Raw genomic sequence first — 25,610 nt, forward strand, 5'->3', positions numbered from 1 at the left:
AAGGCAAATTTCGTAAGAAATACTCAGTATTATCTCGAAAATCATATTTAATTCATCCAAAAATATTCATATACATGTGTTGTTCAATTTTACAATATATTTAATGTATTACAAACAATTTTATGGCAACTGGTTCCCTATGAAACATTTTGTAAAATTACAGATATTTTTTTTTTGCGCAGAGTATTTGAACGTGATGTCTCCACGGCGGCTGGCCATGCCGGCTCTAAGTACCCGGTGCCTCGAAGTCTCGAGCACGATTCTTGGCTCGGCCTCAAAAGGGGATCGCGTCTGGAAGAGAGAGACGGTCCGGTTCTGGCGGCCTCCCGATCCAGGCGAAACGGGGGGAAAAAGAACCTTTCACTAAATTTTGTTGGCAACAGTTCCAGGTCGGCATTGTGGGTTAAAACCCGGATATCGGGGAAGCATACTGTAGGGACTGGGAAAATCCGTGACCTCCAGGATAGACTCGCTCAGTCCTGGTGCATACCCGGGCGAATGTCATTCTGTTCGTTGGCTGTCGATTGGCGAGACGTCTCTACTTGTAAGACTGTGATTCGATACTTAGTTGAGGTGTTTCTCATTGGCCAAGAGTATCCCCCCCCCCACACAAACTATTTGCCAATAGAAGGAAGCAGCTTAGAGGTATACGTATTTGTATTATATCCTGTGACAAATGTAACAGCGATTTTTTTTTTTTTTGTTTTAGAACGATAATCTATAGGGGCATCCATACTTCGCAAAAATATTCCGAGACTAGTTGAATGTTAATACACTGTAGCATCATCTGCGTTTTGTGATTGGGTGAGTTTTTCTCAGGTACCTACATGTCGATCATCACCACACCAATCACAGTAATTCACAGTGCGGTAGCAACAGCGCCCGGAGTGGCTCGGTCGAATATGACGGCGTATTCTCTCGCAGACTGCCGCCAATCACAAGAAAGAAAATGCTGGTGCAGGTGTACCTTGTTGTAGTCTCGTAGGCGGTCAGATTTTTTTCACGAAAAAATGCCTGCCTGTAATTATCTACAATAGATTCCTTAAGACGTATGCTTTCTTTTCCCAGACACAAAATTTCTGTCGGCTTAGTTTATGTGTACCGGTAGAGTGTTTGTATACTTTTATCACTGGACAAAAAATACAAAGGCTATAAATTAAAATTACAGCATTGTAAATTTTCCTACTTCGGTTCAGGGTGATTGCGCCAGCGAGCGCTAGTCAACTACTCGCTCGACGCTGCCACAGCTGTGCGCCGACATCGGCGATAACAATCCACTGACACCGGGCAAGTTATCTCCGACGATAACAAAACAAAAAGTGAGTTTCACGCATCGCTAAGTTGGTTCGAGTAAGAAAGGCCCTAGTAACTTATCCAATTTCTAAAAATATATAGTTCGAGGTTTGCCTGGGAATGAAGAAAGTCGCATCAGCATTAATTTAGATTTCCGAGGCTTGTTAACTAACATAAAAATAAACATGCTTTCATAGAATTGTAAGACCTACGAATTCAGCTCAGCTAGACAACTTCGTAATCTGAATTAGCAACTAAAGATCGCGTAAGAAACTGTCTCAGTGAAAGTCACTGCATAACATTGACTTAGTTCACAGGTTAGGTTATCACAAGCTTAAAATATACATATTCCTACTTTCATGTTTCTTAGTTTCATCGAATAGTTTCTATTAAAAAAATTATGGACCAGAATTTCTTTTTAAATCCATGTATTTTGTCAGGCTAATAAATTATGTGCATTAGAATTTGCTCACTTCCGAGGCGTCATAATAGGGCATTGAAAGTTTTTTTAAGGATATTCCCTATTACTGCCTCCAGATTTGATTATCATACCAGCATAGACATGAGGCGTTACAAAAATAATAAATTAAGCTAGTGATAGGCTTTGAAATAGCAGTCTTTTTCAATTATAACAACATTTGAACGTAGTATCAGCACCACCATGACACGTTACTTTTTTTCCTAAATGAAACTAAGGCCTTTTTTGCTTTACACGAAGGACTAAATTATTCTGTTATTATAGAAAGTGGTAACACATTAACGCAAAAAAATTCTAAATTTAAGAATAATTATTATTAAATAATATTTTTTTTGTTTTTACTACAATTTATTATTTATTTCATTCATTGAATTACGTCATGAACATTTCAATTATTATCTATACTAATATTATAAAGCTGAAGAGTTTGTTTGCTTGTTTGTTTGAACGCGCTAATCTCAGGAACCACTGGTCCGATTTGAAAAATTCTTTCAGTGTTGGATAGTACATTTATTGAGGAAGGCTATATAGGCTATATTATATTATCAATAACATTAGGGATCCTTACTAAAAGTCCAATTTAATTATAAAGACAAACGCTCTCTGTGAACTTACAAAAGAACTAGTTAGATGGCAGCGCTGTCTATCGTGTCGAGTTGGAACACTGTTTGGGTACGCGCGGGGCTGTTGGCTGTTGGAGTCGCCGCCCGCTGCTTCGCGCCGGCCACGCGGGGGCGCTGATGCGTGGGCGATTGCGGGCCTCGGCGCTTTGCGTCGGACCGACCTCGCCCGCCCACACCCCGCCAGCAGGCACCGGGAAGCCTACAACTCACGTAGTTTCGGTTCCCTGCAAGAATTTCCCAAGATTTCTGAAGTTTTGCGGTTTTGGTATTAACGCCACTTCAACCGCCAAATCAGAAGTTTCCAATGAAAACAAGCATGTTGTGACTGACCTAACCTAACCTAACCTAACCCTTCGATTTTTTTTTAATTTCACTTTTTGAGAGAAATCCGAAGTTGCACGAACGTGGTAGGGAACCGAAACTACGTGAGTTGTAGGCTACCGAGCAGGCACCACCGGCGCGATCGTCACTTGTCGGTGCTGTACCACACGCTGTTCCTCTTAGCTCTCGGCGTACGGCGTTTGGTACGAGTCATTTCGTGCAGCCACGGTGCTGCCAACCAGTGGCACAAAGCCCAAGGAAAACTACTATATCATATCAACTGTTTAATGAATAAAAAAAAAAGATGGGAATTATTATGATATAATTCCTTGTCAGTAATCCGGTTCAAAGCCGGTTTTTTTAAAATATGTTTTCAAGTCTTTTTCGCTTTTATCGGAAAAGTTTCGTTAAGTGTTTTTAACCTTTCGCTCTGCAAATCTACTGATTGATTCGACTGTTGACTTAGCTGCTCCGGCAACGAATCCTAGCGGCGGGTGCGGAAACTGCGTGTGATTCGCGTGAATAATTGTAGTTGGAAATCCGATTTTCGTATATTTATCACGCTTGGCATATATATTTTTTAAAGAATTCTACGTCAAATTCCGTGTCCAGTTTCGTATCATAAGTGTATTTGCAACGCGAGAACACATGAATTAGCTCGTTACCTAAGTTAGATGTTACACATCTCTGGCGAGTACTGAAAAACTCGTTCACTTTTTAAAAAAAAAAAATATTTATTCCAAGTTTTGCGGTCTTTTTCATACAATAATTTTTGTCACTCTTGCGGCACACTCGCATTCCCGCTTCATTTTTCGCTGTTAAAAAAAAGTAATAAATAAAACTGAGAAGATACCTGCAAGTTATTCACGTCATTATTTGAAGACCAGCTAGAATGCATTAAATTGAACGTTTGAATGACTTTGCCATTGAGTCGTGTTGGTTTAATACGTCTCTAAGGACGAGAAACCAATAATAAAATACTTAAAATCACACGATCATACCATATAGCTAGCCGCGTACTATTTTCGTGAAAAGAATTCGAGATTAGTTGAGACTGCAGCATCGTGTGCGTTTTATGATTGGTTGAGTTTCCTTCAGGTACATGTTTACTGCCGTTTACACGAATCATAGCCATTCTGTGCGGAATCAAACGCGTTTTGAATGGCCTGGTCAAGTAAGGCAATGGCTTCTCTTGAAGAAGGAACAGCTGGCGCGGGAATGCCTTATTTATTGCTAGAGAATGGAAAAATTCGCTGAAACAGTTACCTCTAGGACAGTCTCCACAGTCCTATACATTCTCAGGCAAGTATCACCTGATCTTAGGCTTCTTACCTGAGAGATATATCTTAAAAGGGTTTATCGTTATTCGATACTTCTTTGGTTGAAAGTTTCCATTTGGCTTAGAGTATACTACACGTTTGCTGTGGGCCAATCATGGAAAGAGTTGAAAGGCATAATAGTTGGAATTTCAGCCTATCACGAAATGAAACCGCGAATTCTTCCTGTCTCTACGTAGTGCAGTCTAATGGGTGTTCAGATTTTTTTCTCGCGAAAATTAAATAGCCCTATCTACACACAATCCAGACAGGAGGTAAAATGCGACAGTAGCCACTGAACCAACGCCACTGATTCGTTTGTGTAGACGTGTGAGGAGTCTAGCCTGTTACCAGAAAATAACGCGAATTTCGCAGGTGCCTACCTACGAGGGAGAAATGAAGCAAGGTATGTGCGTGTTACCCTCTGCGCATTCGCTCTGCAATGCAAGACTGGTTGAATCGCGCAGAGTAGGCAGTGCAGTAGAAACCACGCCGAATACCTCCTTCCGTGCTCTATGCTTTGTTATGAACAGGCTCAGCAGTCACGTGTAAAGAATAAGGGTGTGGCTATAGACTTAGCAAGTATTTGAACTTTTCTTAAGTACACTAAATTTACGCACGTTCATAATTCAAGTAAGTAAACTCAATACCCGTAAACACACGAAATTATACGTAAATACACGAAGATTACTATTATTTGTAATACATATGTGTGTGTGTGTGTGTGTGTGTGTGTGTGTGTAAATATTGAGGTGATAATTTTCAACATTGCACGAATCCTGGGCTTTGCGGCCGATGGCTTAAAATTCTGAGTTTTGGAACTCCGCCAACCCGACGTACGTGACAGGAGAAAAACGATAGCAACCGAAAGCAAACGTTTCCATGCCATCTACAATTTCATATCGATTGATTTTGAAAAAAAAAAAAAAAACATTGGCTTTGTTAAAGTGCGGAATATAGTCAAACGGAATCAATCCCAGAAGTGAATAATGACTTTGGCGTTTATAGTATCGAATACTGTCGGTAGACCAAATACATATTATGGTTAGAGACCCGGAAAATTCGCGGGTTCAATGACCTCCAGGATATACTCCAATATCCTCTACACACTCGGGCAAATGCCAACTGTTCATTGGCTGTTGACTTGTGAGTCGTCTCTACTGGGTGGCCTGTGATTCGACAATTCTGTGAGTGAGGGTTTCTAATTGGCCCTCAGTCCTCCAGATTAAACAGTGAACCAATGACAGAAGCAACACTAAGGTATAATTATTTGAATTTTTGCATAACACGAAATGAACCCGCGAATTTTTCAAGTCTTTATTTATGGTATTTAAAAACCTCTTAAGGTGCTATATCTTAACGGAAAAAAAAAAAACTGTTGGAAACAATATGGCGTCACTCGGCTGTCAGTTGGGGGCAGCCACGGGCGGAACCTTGAGGTGTCGGTGGAGGGATTATCGCCTCGCCGCGAGTGACTGCCAGCATTGAATATATATAATGTATAGAAGTCGCGAGCCCAGGTTAAATTTTCTGTCCGGTTTCCCAGAAGAATTGTTGTAGTTCCAAGCTCCGCCGCTGCGATCGCTTCAATCGCTGGGTATCGACAGCGCACGCCCCTAGCGGTCTTAGGACGTACTACGTTAACCAGCCAGTCATGCCACCTCCCTTCACCCTCCCATACACGGGAAGCTGGTATCAGCACCGTTCGGCGACCTTGACGATAAGTATTCCTTACCACTGCCTTTGAGAGCCACGAAACCCCGGAAGAACGGAGAAGACAGTTACTGGGATCACTGTATCGAGGGATTGTGTACCCTAGTAACGTGAAAATTAGCTCCTAAGAACTTTGTATCAGGCCTTCAGTCCGTGTTGAGTTTAAAATATGATTTAATTTAAAAGTTAAATACCTACTTATTTTAACTTTATTTCGCATTGATAATTTTATAATTTCAGACATGCTGAAGGGTTATAAATGTGCGTACACGGGTTGTCAGAATACGAGGATCGGTTCATAAGGCACATCAATGTTCCATTTTCCAGTTAAAAATAATGAAAGGGAAGTTGTGAATTATAACTTGCCAATTTTGTTTTACATTATTTATCAGTTATATACTGTGTAAAAAAAAGTTGACGCTAGTATGCGAGGAAAGTCATAATTATTTAATATGAATTAGTAAAGAATTCTTTTCTATTATATTTAAAATATCCACGTTTTAATTTCTTTAAAAAACTAATTATATTACAGCAACCACATATTTTTAATTTCATCATTTTGACTAAAACCGAGTGAACGCTAGTTAATTTTCGATGTAAATTTTAATAAACGCAAAGTTTTAGCCAAGTATTACCCACATCGTCTGTCATAAAATGCATTTGTTTGGCAAGCGTTTCCAATTTTTTTTTAGATAGATTGCAATATGTGCTTAAGAAATAACTAAACAATTAATTATTTGTGAGTAGATAGACTGCAGCTGCATTAGTATTTTTTTGTTTATTACTTTACAATATTAAGATGTTAGTAGCTTAATGATCGCTGTCAAAAAACGTCATGTGAAAAATTTTGCGTTTATTTACAAGAGAACATACTTTTTAAGTGGATTAGCGTAAGAAAAACATAAGTTCGAACTTTAGTTTTATACAAAAATAAAAACAAAAACGTGGTAAAAATTGGTCCACACAACCACCTCCGTACTTTTTTTTAAGTAGATAAAACGGTTTAAAATGCTTTGAATTCTACCGTTATTACCTAAGTTATGAACAATTTGAATTCCAAAATATTTTATTATGTATCCAGAAAAAAAAATTAACCTGGAAGACACTTATATTGAGATTCTAAAAATTAGGTACGCATTTAAACACGAGGTGTTATAGACTTCTAGCCCAGTCAAAGTATATTATGTGCTCAAATTCAAACCGATGTTTATGATTTTGTGTTTCAATTGTTCAGTGGTCTGCACGGAACGTCACATCAACAGTCATGATAAATATGAAATGATAATGTAATTGACATATTTTGGGCAAATAGAGGAATCAGTACCTCTTATCGGCTATATGACTGTGTAGTAAGAATCCACCATTAAGAACAAAGTCAGGGTTCTCCAAGTCCAAATTCTCCCTCGTCACCTAAAACATGTACAGGGTTCTTGGTTTTGCGTATCCCAGCTTCGTCAAAGAGAGCTAAATGAAATGGAGCCAACTCATACTGCATATACATGATCAAGTCATCCTATTTTTCTTCACTTATCGTTATCCTCTGGAAAACTAACAAATGATTAATGAGCTATTACAATTGAATGTAATAGTGTAGCTAATATTCGCCAGAGGGAGAGTTTGATCTTTTCGTGACAATGCTTGATTAGCATTTTTCCAATATTACTCTGTATTGATTGCTCGCCAATTACTATAGCATTGAAAAAGGTAACTGTGGCATCCCCTACTAGTCCAGTTGCTATAGACATGATTTGTTGTGATCCAGGAAATGGTGGGTGATTATTTAGCTAAGCAGAGATCTTATATTAATCTGTGGCATCCCTACTTTTTCGATATTGTCAGAAATCTAGTCGTTCAAAGATATAAAATAAGTAGCGCATAACTCTTCAATGATGAGCAGATGCAAATGCAGTCATCCCCAAGATCCACTCTCTCAAGAACTTGTCAGTGAATCCTCGTCCTCGTGTGAGGCTTCCAACAATTTTCATGTTACGCATTTAAGTCTGCTCTGTGGTCTGTCTGACCAAACGCTATCAGTTCTTTTCTTTGAGAAGTAGCCCTGACATGTAAAAATGTTTAATTCTGGGGTCATCATGGACTCTAGCTTAAACATGTCTTGTAAATTCAAGTGACGGCATTTGGCATACGAGAGGCACGGTTTACAAATATATAGGTCAGTTGCTATAGGAAAAATGTTTGAGATAAATAAAAAAAACTCATTTTTTAAGTGAGACTATCTCAAACAATATTGGAGAAATGAAAAAGTGAAAATAATCTTTTATAGGATTTTTAATACTCTTTCATTTTTTTTATTAAAACCTTTTTTCTTTTAAGGTTACTCATTTACGAGATATTTAAAAAAAAAAAAAATGCCTTTTTTTTATAATCCTTTCTAGTTTCTGACTACCTCACTTCCTATTCATCATGACTTTTGATTTTAATTCCCCTGGACACTACTAAATACGTGCAAAGTGTAACAAATTAATTCGACTACGAGCGAAATGTTAGCATATTTTGACTGGGCTATTTATTCCTTCATTAGAACTATTGCTAGTTTGAAAGCTTTCAACAAACGTTTCTGACAAATAATCTCAGTCCTGACATATGACAGTCTGCGTTTTACACGATCATATTTTTACATATTTCACAGATGATGAAACAAACACGTACATTTTCTAACGAGTCATTGATTTATAAACCTTCCTCTATACGTGTCAGTGATTGCACGTGTGTAAGTCGTTTGCTAAAGCTCGACAATGAAATATTTTACATTAGTTAATGTTGTAAAAAATAGTACTTACTAATGAGGTTATTTTACTTAACGTATAAAACGTATAAGTAACGAATACCTAGGGACAATAACACAATAGTTTTGTTAAATGGCATTAAATTGCATTGTGCATGTTTCGTATCGTTATGAATGTACGGAAGTAAAAGTTACAAAAATTTTATACGCAATGGAAGAGTTTTATATACTGATATTTAGAATGAAATAATTCTTTGAAATTTATATTGTACTCTGTTTTATTTTTTCTTAAAGTTCTTAAGTGATATTTAAATTTATTATGCATATACATATAATATAAGGTAAATACAGCTGTGGTACATGGGAACTTGCACGAATACAATTTCGCTCAAAATTACTGGGCCTCATTTAGCAACAGTTTGTTTCACTTAAGATGGCTTTAGATTACATTTATTGCAACGGCTTAAGTCTTTGGCCGCTGAATATTTTACTGTAGAATAAACAAAAATTATTAATACATGATTAGCTAGTCTTGCACTACATGAATATGTGTTAGTTTTGTTTATTGATTCACAAATTCTTAATGCTTCACATAATTCATATGTCAAAGTCACAAATTTCGTTGTACGAACTGTCAAAAATGTCACCTACTATGGTAGGATGATAATGTGGCTTTTTTTACATTGAAAGTTTTTGTGCATGTAAATAAACTCTTCAAACAACTCTAGAATACAGAGAACTGTTTTTCGCTAGAGTTTTATACACCATCTTAACTCAAAGTTATTGGGCCCTAATTATTTGTAAATTATAAAGATGATAAAATAGTACGTATAATCATTTGTGTGTGGTATTTTTATTTTACTTCCACCCATTTTTAATTTTTTTTATGTGACTTGAAATGCAATTTAATGCACTGTGTTGTATAATGCTCCTGAAGGAGAATTTACAAACCAACCTTACTTATGAAAAGTATATAGGTAGTAAATATTTTTAAAATTTTGTATAAACTTTTTTTAGATCTAGCCATGTTAATAAAATATTAATATATCACTGCAAAATAATACTCACTGCACGTATGCGAACATAAATATTATGTATGTACATGTTTACTGTTTAGTTATTTCTTTAACATACAATATTTTTCCCCGATAAAAACGAGTTTCTTGTGTTAGAGCTTACTAAAGTTTTTATTAATGTATGACTAAGTTCGTGCACAGATCAACTATTTATATAACAGTGTCTGGTATTTTATAATTTCCTCTTTGCATACATTTGGTTGAATTTATATTAAAGTGGATTCTTTGAGGTACTTTAATTAATTTGGTGAATAAAATATTTATTTTATATCCAATTGGACCGATTTTTATTCAAATACAATAATTATTACACCATCTGGAATCCAACACCAATGAAGTACTGATATATGTGGCTCTTTTTAAATAATTGTGTAATATTTCAAGGAATATTTTTTCACTTTCGGTTCTTTAAACAAAATACAGTTGTGTTCAATATATTTATGTATCGTTTTGACGAGCATAACCTCCCGCCTTGTCAATGCGCTGGCCCTCCATACAGCAACGGAAACAAAATACAAAAGATAGAGAGAGAGAGAGAGAGAGAGAGAGAGAGAGAGAGAGAGATAATACGCGCGCGACCTTGAGACAAGCGATACTAAAGCGCTCTAGCGTGGGAGACACTAACCACGAGTGCCTTCTTTTCGAAAGCAGAGCTGTCTGGCGGGGGAGCTTGCAACTACCTCAGTTTTGATTCCAAAACTGGCAGAATAAATCGTATCCCCTCGCGACTTCTATAAGTTATATATATTCAATGCTGCCAGTGTCGAAGCTCGCGGCTGGTGGGCGCGATAACGTGCCTATCCCCCCCCCCTCCTCACACCGGGTGGTGGTGCGCGATAAGGCGGGTGATTCAGAGCCGGCGGTGTTGCGTCGCCACACCTAGCCGCTGGTGCCCGTAGACCAGCGGCGGTCTTGTGGGACCAAGACATCCTCCCCAAACATACCCTACAACTGGAATAAACTGGACAGGAGAAAAATTCGTAGGTTCGTTTCGTGATAGACTAGAATTAAAGCTATTTTACATAATGCGTTGCTATTGCTATTGGCTCAAACAGTTTTGTGTCGCGGACTAGGTGGACAAATATGAGAAACCCTCATCATTGACGTACGTGAGTACCGAATCACAGACTAACAAGTTGAGACCTATAAATAACAAGTCTGCAGCCAATGAACTGGTGGTATTTTTGCCCGAGTATGTAGTAGAGGTCTGTCGAGTCCATCCTAGAGGTCACTGAACCCGCGAATGTTTCCGGGGGGGGGGGGGGAAGAGGGGGGTTGTGAAACAGCCCGGGAATCCATAAGGCCCTCTCTGAGGGGGCCTATGCTTGCGCTTGCGAAATCGTAACGGTGAAATGGGGATGGTGAACATTATCCAGCGGACCCCCTTCCCCCGGGGGGAATTATTCCCTATATATATATATATATATATATATATATATATATATATATATATATAGAGAGAGAGAGAGAGAGAGAGAGAGAGTGAGAGAGAGACCGGAAAAATTCACGGGTTCATTTTGTGATATGCTAAAATTCAAATAATTATAGGTACCGTTGTGATGCTTCTGCTATTGGTTCACTGTTAATATGTAGGACTCTTGGCCAATTAGAGACCATCAGTCAAAAAAGTATCCAATCACAAGTTACCCACTTGAGACGCCTCAAAATTCCGCACCCAATGAACAGGCGCCGTTTTCCCAAGTAGGCAGAGTATAGTGAAGTCTATCCTGAAGGTCATTGAACTCGCGAATTTTTCCAGTCTCTATAAGTAGGGAATTATTGATATATATATATATATATATATATATATATATATATATATAGAGAGAGAGAGAGAGAGAGAGAAAGAGAAAGAGAGCGAGAGAGAGATCGTGTTAGAGTGCCCTTTGATCGATAACAAGATCACACACTTTGAAGGGTCACACACGTGATCGGGTAGCCGCTCCTTCCCCTTGTCTGCAACTGGCCCGGGCCGGCGACTGCAAGCACACGTACTCCCTCTCTCACGCGCTGGCGGCCGAAGAGAGATGGTCGCCCCGAACTGGTCGAAGCGCGCGTGTGTGTGTCTGTGTGTCGGCGGTTAAAGGGAGACGGACGACCGTGCCCGATCGCGATGCAACTGTTTGCCCTCCTGTCTCTCTGCTATCCAGGTCGTCGATGCGGTGTTCAGGGGTGGCTACTTTCACAACCCCCCCCCCCCCCCCCTTTTATACGCGTCGCAGTCTCAGACATTCACTTCCGTCCTCCATGTCGCGCGAGTGGGACGCTCTCGGGGGCTAGGGACTGCGGGGTGGACTGTCCCCACTGCCCCGACCCGTGTACAACGGGAACTGTGCTGAGCCTCACCTACTCTGGGCGAGTGAGGGATTGAATTAATGAACGGATGATAGACAGACCCTCGATTATTTACCAATTTGATTCATACCAATGGGTATAAAAAAGTAGACTTGATGCACATATGTACCTTTCAGACGTAGTCTATGTCTTATAAGTAGAGACCGGAAAAATTCGCGAATTCACCTCGCGATAGGCTAAAATACAAATAGTTATACCTCAGTGTTGCCTCTGCTATTGGCTCACAACTCACCTGGATGACTCTGTGCCAATGAGAAACACCCGACCAAAGCTTTATAAGAATCACAGGCTGCTACGTTGGGACGTCTCACAAGACAGCAGCCAATGAGTGGGTGGCATTTGACCGAGTGTACGTACAACTATGGAGTTCGTCCTGGAGGTCATTGAACCCGCGAATTTTTCCGATCCCTACTTATAAGGCCAAATTAAAATAGTAATAGATTAATAGCGATGGCATGAAAACTGTTGAAATCAGTATTCGTCTTTGGATTCCCGTCCCTTCCAATAAGGCTCGGTCTCAATGACATTATGATTTTTTTTCCATCTTTTCGTTATAACTTTTATTGATTTGTAACATCTTACCTCTTGCTATACGGAATTTGGTAGGAGTAATTTAGTGAATTTAAAAAAATCGCATGGGACGGAAATGTGTAACCACGGTGCTGCCACCTGTGGCGGATGGTGCGAACCAAGGTTCTCAAACCCAAAAGGAAACTTTAAAATATTAAGTTTTTGATGAATTTCAACAAGACGGACAGTATTTTAATAAAAAATCCTTGTCGAATATCAGGTCCAAAGCCGGGGTTAAGTATTTTTTTCAAGTTGTTTTTTTATAATTTCATCCGAGCCGTATCATTAAATAGTTTAAAAAATTGTTTTCTAATCAAAATGATTCAATAGTCGGCGTAGCTGCTGCGGCAACGAATTCTAGCGGTCGGGTGCGGAAATTGGTGTGATTCGCGTCCAGAAACGTAGTTGAAAACACGATTTGCGTATATATTTATCACACTCGGCATTATTTTAAAGAATTCTACTTTAAATTTTGTGTCCGAGTTTCGTTTCGTGTATTTGCAACATGATAACAGGTGAATTTGATCCTTCCCGAGGTTAGATTTTTACACATCTCTGACGAGTATTGAAAGACTCGTTCACATGTATATTTTTTGTTATTATTATTATTATTATTTAATGGCCATTTAAAAAAAAATAATAACTGGATACCTTCCTTGCATTTGTTGTTCCCCATCTTTTGACGTACACCATATTACACTAAGTGAATATGTTGAAAATATTTGTAGCAGAACAAGGAATGCAAGGGAGGCATATGTTTTAATTTTTATAAACAGCCCTTAAATATTTTAATAGCGAATAAAATCAATATGGCGTCCAAGACCGAGACTCAAGTGTGAAACTTGTAATCGCAAGAGATGGATGTGGAACACGGTTGACACTAAATTCCCCCCCCCCCCCCCCAAGTCAAAACGTCTGTGAACTACAACTCGTTGAGACCCTGATCGCTTGGGCGGCCTCTTGAATTATTTGCAAGATTACGTCGGTAACATTAAAATTAAGCGCTGTAAGAGTGATTTGCTTTAATATGAGCATAGGATCTTGGGTGATCAATAAACTCACGCTTATCGAAGACGTGTTGGAAAACCCGGGGGATTTTGCTTCCCCCCCCCCCCCCCCCCGCCCCACCTCCTAACACATCCGGGGAAGCAAATGGTGAAGAAATGTTAAGATTAGCGCCGGGCACGACGACATGGGTAGTGTGCCTCGAACGTGCCTGTGAACTGACGACTTGGAACATCCCCCGCACTGAGGCGCGGGGACTCTAGACCAGCGGTTCCCAGAAGATGTTCCGCGGAACCCCGGGGTTCCGTGGCTGGGCCACAGGGGCCGAGAGTCAGGACGTATGTCGTATGAAGCAGGCGGCCGAACGACATTAAACCTAATTTTAAGGCTATTATAAATCCACCTCCTTTGTGAGCGGCGCAGTCGCGGAGCGACGTGACCGAGTGGCGCGAGACTGTTTGTGTGCGGACCACTGTTGAGCCCTGCTCCAGTGAGGAGTGCGAACTGCGGGCTTGACAGATACTTAGGGATTTGTGAACAGACATTAAGTGTGTTGATTTAATTATTAATGTACATATTGGTAGCAAATAAAACTGTATAAAATTACGAACCCATTTTCTCCACTCGTAAAATAACAGCATTTCACAGAAATTTCATCGTTATAATTTATATACTAAACCAGAAATAATTTACTAGGAAAAATATATAAAAACATTCCTAATAAAATTGAGCAAATCCGTCGTTTTGTAATTTAAGTTCCAGGTTTGCTTATAGACATACTAATTTTTCTACTTCTTTCAGGGAAGGGTGTCTATTCAATAACAAACTCCCCCAAGACTCATGGTAAGGTCCCTCTCAAAAAAATATTAGGACGCCGCAAAAGTTAAATAGAACAGGGCACCGCAAAATCTAGGCGCACCACTGTATGTATGTACCATTATAATGGTTTACGTACCATTATTATTGTAAATATATGATTATTAATATATAAGTTATACCATTATGGAACTTTGTGTTCTATGCACCACACTGAAAGAACGGGAGTACGCACATGTAAATAAATCTTGAAACAGGAACGTTAATAATTTTTCTATGGAATATTTTCTAAATATTTATCAACCCCCCTTTACCCAGTATTTTAAGTTCGTTCAATATATACGTATGAAATAGTTTTCTTGATTTTTCACAAGGCATGAACAGGGCAATAATTTTTATATAAATACATATAAGATGTTATGTATAACATTATTATTTTATGTAGTTAATACTATTTCTAACGAACTAATATAAGATTAAGTATGCTGAGTTTTGTCAGGAATATACAGTTTATTATGTACCAGCGTACCAATTTAATGCTATGAATATCCTTTACCAAGACAGGCACTGATGATCTAAAATCTCTGCCATGCGTCTGTTTACAAAGAGTTGTTTAGTTTAGAAAGGGTTGAAGTCAGAATGGTAGTTCTGTTCTCGCCCGCTAAGTATACGCAAACACCGACGACCATAGATTTTTAAAAAGAGTCGATCGAATCCAATCCACGCAGTTTTTAACAGATGCTATCACGTTCTTATCTAATCTCGCGCGTCCTCGTTGAACGTTGTTTTCCCAAACGTCAGGTCCGTATCGCTTCCTGAAAAGACCGTTTCTTTCGGGCATAAACAGGAAAACACGCTCGGCAGTGACAAAAAATAAATAACTGCCTTCAGCAGCGCCTTCGAATGAAACGCGTCACGTTGTTGGGCTAAAACTCTGATTCGGACCTCACTCCCAGACCATGCTAATCCGCACTTGGACAAGTGGCTCGGAGCAGCCTCTGTGCATGACTGTGTAAAGTGATTTACATGTCAAAAAGTCTTAAAATTAAATTTTAAAATCCATACTAATTTTATAGAGTAAGAGAGAGAGAAAGAGAGAGAGAGAGATGGGAGAGAAAAATAAAAAAAATTATCTGTACTTTAATAAAATATTTCTTTGGAAACTAGTTGCCAAGAAATAGTTTGTAATACTACAATATATATAATGTAACTTTATACATCACATGGCTAAGGTTATTTTTGCATATATTTTATGCGTTTTTCGAGATACTACTGAGTATTTCGTACGAAATTGACACATAATTTAATATTTCATATTTAATTCAGCATTTTTTTAAACTATGGAAAATATCATCGAATATTCAATATTTGGACTTTATTTTGTGTTATTGCGCTTATTAATGTGCGAAGTTAATACCGGAAAGGTATTCAGGGAACGGTTTACAATTTTTTTTTTTTTTACTATTGGATGTACAACACAAAGGCCAGGGTAAGAATCCGAACCCAGTATTACTGCGAACCCTATTTCATACTGATACAGTTATTTTCATGTGACTTTACAAATTTACAGATATCTGTAATTTTACATCGGCATTTGATGTAATTACAACAACAACAGCAAAACTACAGTGCATGCATTTCACATGTAAAAATGCATGCCACGGATAAGCGCGATTACGTGTTAGTGCTAGTCTTTCGTCAGTGGAGCGGAAAATACTTGGTTGCGGGTTGTTTGCTTGAATAAATTGTCGGGCTGCGGGCAGGGTGTGTCTGGACGACCCTCAGCCAGCGCGGCGGCGGCGGAGGCTCGACGGACAGGCCCGTATCAGCAAGAGCGTCGTTGTTATCTGCGGGCACCCCCTTTCCCTGTACTCCCCCCCTCCTCCTGCTACCACTAAACACGCGTCACCTGTGTGGCACGGCCGAGCCGCGACAGTGCGACGAAGAGCAGAGAGGCGCGCGCTCTGGCGGCTGCTACGAGCCCAGGTGAGACCCCGGTGATGGCCGACAGGGCCGGCGCGTCCATACAGGCGAACTAGGCAACCGCCTAGGGCGCCAAGTAGCTGGGGGGGGGGGGGGGGGGCGCAGCACGACACATAACAGCTCATATACCTAATATGTTTAACGATTATTGAAACTAGATGAAAATGGATTTTTGTAACAGTTTGGAATGGTTATATTGATATAAGTAATTATTTAAAGTCCACGGTGACCTGTTTATGATTTGTAATAAGTAAAAAAGTAAAAAAAAAACACAAGCCTGCTTACATTTGATTGTTGACAAAATCTTAGGCTTACGTGATGTATTTTGAGGCAAGGAAATTTTTTTTGGGGTGTCTGGCGGGGAGGGTTTAAGGTTTTTTGCCTAGGGCGCCAATTTACCTTGCACCGGCACTGATGGCCGACCACACTCTTCACGAGAGCCACACACACACACACACACACACACACACACACACACACACACACACACACACACACACACACACACAGTTCTTCAAACTGACCTGAGGGCCAGACTCCCGTGAATAACATTACATTTTACAACGACGATTTTTATTTTGTGTCCTATTATCCTGTAGAGTAAAAGCCCCTATAGCACGCTGGAAGTTTTCTTGGACAGGTCTTCAATGGCAGGCAAGCATGCATGGATGGTTCTGTGGAAGAATTAGCGGAGCGCTGGCCGTTTTCATGGCAGTTTTTGTAATCGGCCGTATTAGAATTTCTGTGGAAGGTTTCGTAGGAGGTAGAAATATTATCCAATCATACTGAAGTGGTAGTGCTTTATGTTAAAAACGATAGTTTTATTTTGGAAGGATTGACGTTCTCTTTATTAATGATATGAAATGCGATGAACGTGTGTGGTCTCTTAGAAGAAATTACAACGTTACGCGACAATTATGAGAAATATCCACGTGTATGCAATACAAAAAAGTATAAACTATCATAACAAATCCATTCGCAAGGCTAGGCGTACCTACACCAGTCACAATGCTACTACGTGAGATAGTTTCTTCCATAGAAACATCCATAACTGCTGCCATGGAGATTTGGCTAGCAGTTTTTGCTGGAACCTTCTAGCGGAGCCTGTGTGAAACCTTCCATCGTGTGATGGGCTTGACGAATGAATACAATACGTGGAAAGTCACTAAGGAACGAAATATTGTTATTTTAAACATAGTATGTACACAAAAAATAAAGAAAAGCTTTTTCATTTTATAAGAATGACCATAAAACAATATGTCATATTGTTAAATATATCTGTGAGACTACCATGGCTTCATAACAGTATTTGCTGATAACTTATTCTACATATAGGCAATCAAAGACGGCTAATATCTATACGAGAGTATATCCAAGGGTATTTTATTGAAATATTCTTTGAGTAAGCCATAAGGAACGATGTCACGGGCCGTATCCGTCCATCACTCTTGTAGCCAGTGGTCTTCAGCTTTTTAAAATTTTATTTTATAGCTAAGGCCAATCGTTTCCTCAGCTTAAGTGTTGTGGGCAGCACTATATCATTACAATGATTTTTTCCCCCCACAAGTGTGTGTTTTGTCGTTACTTTAAAAGATGGCAAAAATAATCATTAATCTGATTACTGTAATTTAAATAAAACAGGTTTTTCATATCACTACCTACTTTATATCTGCCAAACAATAGTTTTCAATGATTATAAATTACATTTCCGAAAGTAATAAGTTGTGGTACTAAGTGGTATTAGAACGAATAGAATAAAATAAATCCATTTTAAAGTTCTTATTTCAGATGGGGAAAAAATACAATAAAAAACGTGTTGATATTATTTAGATGTGTAGGTTCATGATATTGCTCTTTTAATGGAAGTAACCAATTCAGGCGAGATTTCGTGCATTAGTTATAAAATACATCCAATAGCCAGTGCAACGAATAAGACGTTCCTCGTACTCATAAAGGTTTTAAAATAACAACGTTCGCTGAAACATTGTCCGAAGGCTGGAAAAAAATAAAAATAAATAAAACTTGGGACACAAGTAACCCGCGGGAATCGGCTTGAATATCACTTGTATAGGACACAGCTGCACTCCGCGGGTAAATTTGACTGTTTACCAGGCAGATTGTTAATTGTTACATCATTGGCTATGGTCAGCGGGAGAAGCTATTCCGCAATCGTCTGGACCAATGGCAACGCGGTTTATGTACTGCTTGTACGTTCAAGGTTTACCAAAACTTGAACCACAATTATTTTGCGGATAAATTTCTCTCCAGGCTAAACTCAACTTTCCTTTACATGTTCAAGTCCTTTTGGAGCACCCACAGGTAGAGCCTGGAAAGAATCGTGGATTCAGTGACCTCTAGGACAGAGTCCACAGTCCTCTACATGCTCAGGTAAATGTCACCTGATCATTGGCTTCTTACCTGAGATATGTCTTAAAGGGTTCATAGTATTTCGATACTTCTTTGGTTGAGAGTTTCTTATTGGCTCAAGAGTACTCTCAAGGTTCGCTGTGGACCAATCACGGAAAGAGCAAACAGTAATAACAGTTGAAATTTTAGCCCGTCAAGAAATGAAACCGCGAATTCTTCAGGTTTCTACTCACAGCTCGATGACAAAGTCCCAACCTGTGGCGTGTTACACTTTATTGGGTAACCACCACTTTTCCTTGTTCGTAACTGGCTCAGGTCCGCCAAGGGCGTGCCAAGAGCGCTTCAGTCCAACCATCAACGTGAAATGCGTATATGCTCTTCAAGTCTACTGTCCCACCTAATGAATTTGCAAAATAATCGTGGCTTTGACCACAACAGCAAGTATAAACTACACTGCAATTTTTTTTAATGGAACAGAAATATTCAGATATGTGTAAATTTGTACATTTACATGAAGACAACTATATCACTTCAAAAAAAGTATTAGCAGTAGTACTGGGTTCGGATTCTTACCCGGGAATTTATTCTTTTTGTTGTCCCATTACCTCCAAAGGTGAAGTTATTTGTCAACCGTTCTCGGACTAGTTTTCCAGTATTAACTACGCGCATTAATGCGAGTAGTAAAACGAAATAAGGTCCAATGATTGAGTATTCGATTTTCTTATCCATATTGAAAAAGACTATGCTTGATTGAAACATCAATAAAAATATAAAATTATGCACAAATTTTCGTAAGATATACTATTATTTCGAAAAACATATTTCATATATGCAAAAATAACCATAGCCATGTGTTGTACAAAATTACAATATATTTCTTAAATAGGGGAGGGAAGGGGTTCTAGATCACACAAAGTATGTGCAAATTAGATAATTAATCACTGTAACCCCCTGCCTCCTCCCCGTTCCCCCTAAACTCCTCCCCCTCAGGGGGCTAAGCCCATTATTTTTTTTTCTGTTGGTTTATTAGTGTGACAAGTGTACTCCTCTCTTCTTCCCCCCTCTCCAACCCCTCGTCTTCCATACCTTCTGGGTACACTTTAGAGAAGGAGTTATCTTAAAACTTTAAAATGGCTGTAACATCAAAGTATTCATTTTAGAGAAAATATTGAAAATTAAAAAATTTTCCCCTTTTCAAACCTAACTATAAATCTGTTTAATAATTTGGTACTATCGATTTCTCAAAAACAAAATGGGGTCTTAAGTACACACGTTATAAATTATACTTCTATGGCATTACTAAAATATTAACATTTAACATTTTAAAACACATTTTAATACTAGGTAAAAGTAAATAGATGTATATATATCATATATTTGTATATTATAAGTAAAATGTGTATTTGTTTTTGTTTAAATAACAGAAATCAGTCTGCAAATATTTCCTACAGACAACCATTAACTTTACTTAGCTGAAGCAACATTTATGATTGAACAGTAAAAACATTTCGTCACGAAATTATTTTATTTTTCATTGCATCTAATAAATGTAAGCTTACAATTTGTTGTATCTGTACAGTATAATGAACACTGTGCTATCTCTACATTTCAATGTCAACTAAGGGTTTTAATGCCACGATTATAAGTTGTCATTATTTTTTATGTCTATAAATTATAACATAAAGTATTAAAGGATAGTTGTGCTATTATATAGTTTTATTTTTTAATACCTATGTCCTATGTGCGTTGTAAATTCTGTGATGTTCACGAAATTAATATATATGGATGATTTACGTGCGTCCACCATATATTCGAGATTTCAACTCCACAATAACTGTCAGATAAGCTTATCAGCTTCATTTCCGTTCATCACCACAAAACGAGATAATAGTAACTCATTCAAAAAACCAAATTCCAAACATTAATTATAAGTGTTCTTTGTTCTTTCTCCTACATGGCGTGTAAGTAATGTAATGACTTACCTGGAAAGCGGGAAAAAAATTTAATTTGTCTAGTTTGGGAAAAAATATAAGCTCAGCCAACTTAAAACCCAGTTTAATTAAAGTAATTGTTAAGTTCTGTTCCTTTGAGGTAGATTTCAATGATATACTACCTATTGTAGCTTTTTGTGGACAAGATAACTGTCGCAATGTTAGCAGAAACCTTTGTAAAAAAAATAGGTTGTCTGTAAAGTCGGTTTACGGACGATAGTTTAACGTGACAACGTCATAACAAAACATTGATGAAATGATTGCATACTTTTATGAATAAAATTGAATCATTTTTATTGAATTATCACTATTTTGTAGGGATACAAAGAAGGAGTGAAATAAAATCTACAATTTAATTGATAAATTTACTTTTATTTGCACTCATTAATTCAAATATGTTTATTACTTTAACTATAACTTTTATTCATGTTTGCTATTTAACTTCTTCCAATCTGTGTTATTCTGTTAAGGATAGGACGATGATATAGAAAAAGTAGGAAACGAATGGGAGTGTTTCAAGTTTAATGTGCCTCGAACTGTCAAATCGATGGTTGTTCCAATCCAGTGGAAGAGAGATAGATGCGGCGCAAGCGTACAATGAGCGTAACGGGACAATGTGCATAACGGGACAATAAGTCATCCTTTTTCGTGCGTGCAGCCGGCGTTCATCGATTTATTAGACGTTGTCACGTCAAAAAAAAGATCACGTATTAGTGCAAGGGATGAAAAATCCGTGTTTGAAGACCAAAAAATAATTGCATAACTACCTACTACACTACACTACTACCATGTTTTATGCTTGTGCAGTGCCAGCCTGTTTTGGAGTACGTCTGTTGGCCGGCGCTGAACAAACGCATAAATAAACAAACTCTCGTCCATCCCAGTCCAAGTGCGCGCTCCGAACTGAAAGTCCGCATGATCGATGGCGTGGGGGGGGGGGGGGGGGTGATTCAGCCTTGTGTATTTTTAACTTTCCCAAGTGCTCGTTGTCGGGTGTGTGCCGGGGCTGACGGCGGGGTTGTGTCTTGTTGGGCCCGCAGCGACCGCCACAGCTACCAGACCGGCGCCATGGAGCGCGACCTCCACGCCCGCGACGTGGTGGGAGTGCAGGACTTCGTGCTGCTCGAGGACTACCAGAGCGAGGAGGCGTTCGTCGACAACCTCAGGAAGCGCTTCAAGGCGAACCTCATCTACGTGAGTGGGCATCAGGCCTCCTCGCCTTCTTGCAGTTCCGCGCACAGCGCGCCCTAGTTGCAGGGCCGGATTTAGAGGTCTATGGAGGCCTCGGGGCAACAGAGGAGCGGAGGCCCTCCTGGCCCCAAATTATTTTCCAAATAAAATGAACAATTTTTTTTTCAGCCGAGTTTTCCAATAAATAATTTATTGTGAAATCAAGTAGATTCTCTTAGTATTTAAAAAACAAACATACATAAATATAATCGGAGACAATAATTATATGAAATTATTTTGTGGGGGCCCTCCGTTTGTGGAGGCCCCCGGGGCTTTCGCCCCGGTTGCCCTCCCCTAAATCCGGCCCTGCCTAGTTGGAAATTTCAATATAAGCGTTTTAGTGTGTTTGGTTCAAAGTCACAATTAAAGAGTTGGGTATTTCAAACAGTTTTCATGTACGCGCATGCGCTAGTAATGAGCTTTGTAGTCTTCTCGCTTTCAGCGCCACACACGCAAAATGGCGACCCCTGAGCGTAAAGCGTTTTGTGTTCTGCAATTTTGTCAAGAGTGAATCTGTCATTTCAGTTCAACGTGCGTTTCGTTTAAAGTTTAATTGTGATCTCCCAAGTGGCCAAAATATCCGCCGAGGGTATAGGCAAATCGAGACGACAGATCTCTTTTGCACTGGTCTCCACGTTCTTCTGACATAACGCCATGCGATATTTTTCTTTGGGGCTTTACAAAAAGATCGTGTCTACGTGCCGCCACTACCTAATGATTTTACAGAGTTGACACTTTGAATTGATGAGGCTACTGTTTCAATTACCCCGGACTTGTTAACCAAAGTGTAGGAAGAACTGAACGGTTTACCTTCAATTTGATATATGATTTGTTGTAAATAGTCTAAATTAATCTGTCATGTACTATTAAAACTGGAACATTGTTTTATGGACAACTTATTTTTTTGATATCGCTTACAATCAAGGTTTGACATGACATGAAGCTTAGCTTTGTCTACTTGTCGAAGACAACACTTGTGGATCGGTGTGATTATCATGGCAGTTGTAGTCGTCCGCGTGAAATAAAACATTTTTTCCTTGCGGCGCTTACAGACTAGACCCTGTTAGTAAATATAGAAGGTTTGGGAGATAAAGTTCAAAATTAGAATGTTGCAAACATATGGAAAAATCCAAGATGGCGGAGCCTAATTCCCCTTAAGACCCTGCCACACAGTCAAATATTTGTCTCTAACTGTATTTGAAAATAGAGTTGGAGGGGTTGTGTTGGACGAAAAATGGATTCCAATTTTCTCCATCAAATACATTTGGACAGATAACATCAGATATGTTTAAAATCATGTCACACTGTCAAAGTTTATTTTTGGTCTGAGCTGTCTCAGACTTTTCAATTTTAATCTCATTTTAAAATGAAATAATGCATCACAATTCTGAATGGAATTTTTTTAACATATGCTGTTAGTGAATTTTTAATTTTTTTCAATATTTATAAATGTGTCTTCGATAAAATTCGTTACATAATAAAATTAATGCTCATAGAGACCAAATTTCCTTTTTACACATAAAATTATTTCGCTTTCAAAATTCATATTAACATTATTTTAGTTATTTAAATTTTTTAACCTCTTTGATTACCCATGTGTTCATTTTAAAGGTTCATGGAAGTCATTTCCGTTTTTGCTAGGCACGATTTTGATTGGCCGAGTGATTCAACATCCAAATTATTTTATAACTCGTCCTATATGCATAATATCTGATGTAAACTCAAGTCATGCAACTTGTGAAACAAAAATGGGTGCGCTTGTGACGTTTTCGGTGATTTTATAACCTCCAACTTTAACGCAGCTTTTTTTTTGGAAGGTGTTGGAAGGGAAAATTTTCGGTGTGACAGGGTCTTCACCTCACCTACAGTATATTTGAAGGCTTGACGATCTATACGAAACCACCGGCTCACAAGCCGAGTTGTTTATTTAATTTCCTTGCAATTACTATAATTTGAGGGCTCATACTATACATTGGTTTGCATTTGAGGGATTCAGGATTACATAGCGATGTTGGTAACAAAGTTTTGAAAATTTGATTCAGCTACATTTTTCACCTCTGAAACGTTCAAATTATTAGGCTTTTTGGCATGGAAAAAATCAAATCTGTAAAAAATATTTTCCGTTACAGTACTAAGTTTGTTGTTGGGTCACAAATTTTACCATATAACGTTTACTAAACGTTATTTTCGGGTTGTAAAAAAGCACACAAGTGATGATAATTATGAACACCTGCATTACTCTTTAATCGTCATTAGATAATACTTATTAAATATCTGTTGATGAAATTGCAGTAAAAGCCTTTAAATAATAGCAATGGCAAGAAGACGATATGAACAAAATGGTTTGATACAGTCATCTTGTATTCGGAATATTACGCCAACACCTTTGCACCTTCAGTATTTCTGTTTAAGCATTAAATAAGTTAAAGTGATGATGAATGTATTTCTTATAAAACATTGCGAAAACATCAATTAATAATTTGCTTTAAAAATGCATCGAAAATTACATTTTTACTCCTTTTTTAATCATTTATGTTGACAAGCACCGTACACAAACTATATAATAAGAACAAAGTGTAGTTCCTTACCAGAAACTTTGTCGCTTTGTCCCCCATTGCCACCGTGACATATGTTTGAAAAATCTTCCTATTACTTAGGCACTGCGCGAAATTTAAGTGCTTGGAGCTTCATAGCTGTAATGAAGAGGTTGCAAACCATGAGCTATTTGCTGTCCTTCAATAATAAATTCAACTGTAACCAGGTTTTCATATATTTTTGTGCCTACTGTAAACTATGACTTCATCTTGGGAGGGAGGGGGTAAGGGATATATATTTTTTGCATTTTCTGCCAAAAATTCATGATAATACTTAGGTCCTTCCTGCCTGGAGAATTAGCCGTGCGTCGTGATAGGTTTTTAGATGTTAAATATTATTTATACCGATTTAGCTTTATTTAACAATATTGCTTTCAGAAAAAACCGTGCTCTTTTTGTTAATGGAACAGAAATATTCAGGTAAATTTCAGATGATTGTAAATTTGTACATTTCCATGAAAACAGCTGTATCACTATAGAATAGTGTTCGCAGTAACACTGGGTTCGGATTCTTACCTGGGCATTTATGCTTCGTGTTGTTCCAGTACCTAGAATAGTTTAAGTTATTTGTAAACAGTTCCATAAATAACTTTCCCGTATCAACTGCGCACATTAACAAGCACAATAACACAAAATAAATAAAATTATTTAATATTTGATTATTTTTTCATGGTTTGAAAAAAAAATGCTTTAATGAAACATCAATTAAATATAAAATTATACACCAATTTTTGTAAGAAATACCCATAATCTTGAAAAACGTATATCATATATGCATAAATAACCATAGCCATGTTTTGTACAAAGTTAGCCATGTTTTGTACAAAGTTCCAATTTTTTTTGTAGTATTAAAAACTATTTCTTGACAACTTGTAGAAGTACAGATTTTTTTTCTCTCTGTGCATTCGAAAGAGAAGAGCATGGCCATAAATAAAAAAAGTAATGATGAAGTTATTGTATTTATGTATTTCTGAGTGTTTTTTTAATGTGTTTAAATGTTATAAACTTCTAACCACCAATCTCGCGAGACCGGCGCGGTTATAATTCTCATTATATACTTTTCCACGGCTGAGTAATGTAGGTAGAGCTAGGGCTTATGTTGTGTCGTCTTCGTTTCGACACGTCTAAGCTGAGTT

General features: G+C 38.2%; 1 protein-coding gene across 5 annotated transcripts in view; it reads left to right on the plus strand.

Moving 5' to 3' along the window:
- LOC134532988 (unconventional myosin IC) overlaps positions 1–25,610 on the plus strand; it is a 157,411-nt gene that overhangs the window by 80,887 nt on the left and 50,914 nt on the right. For 4 of the 5 annotated variants that reach the window (XM_063370090.1, XM_063370087.1, XM_063370091.1 and 1 more), the window contains exon 2: positions 21,691–21,844. In XM_063370090.1, the coding sequence (XP_063226160.1) occupies positions 21,719–21,844 (126 nt within the window). In that variant the 5' untranslated portion in view covers positions 21,691–21,718. Of the gene's footprint in view, positions 1–16,232; positions 16,296–21,690; positions 21,845–25,610 lie in introns of those variants that run through there. The other variant, XM_063370089.1, reaches the window with a different exon arrangement.

This window comes from Bacillus rossius, chromosome 6, assembly GCF_032445375.1.
Source record: "Bacillus rossius redtenbacheri isolate Brsri chromosome 6, Brsri_v3, whole genome shotgun sequence".
Classification (NCBI taxonomy): Eukaryota; Metazoa; Arthropoda; class Insecta; order Phasmatodea; family Bacillidae; genus Bacillus; species Bacillus rossius.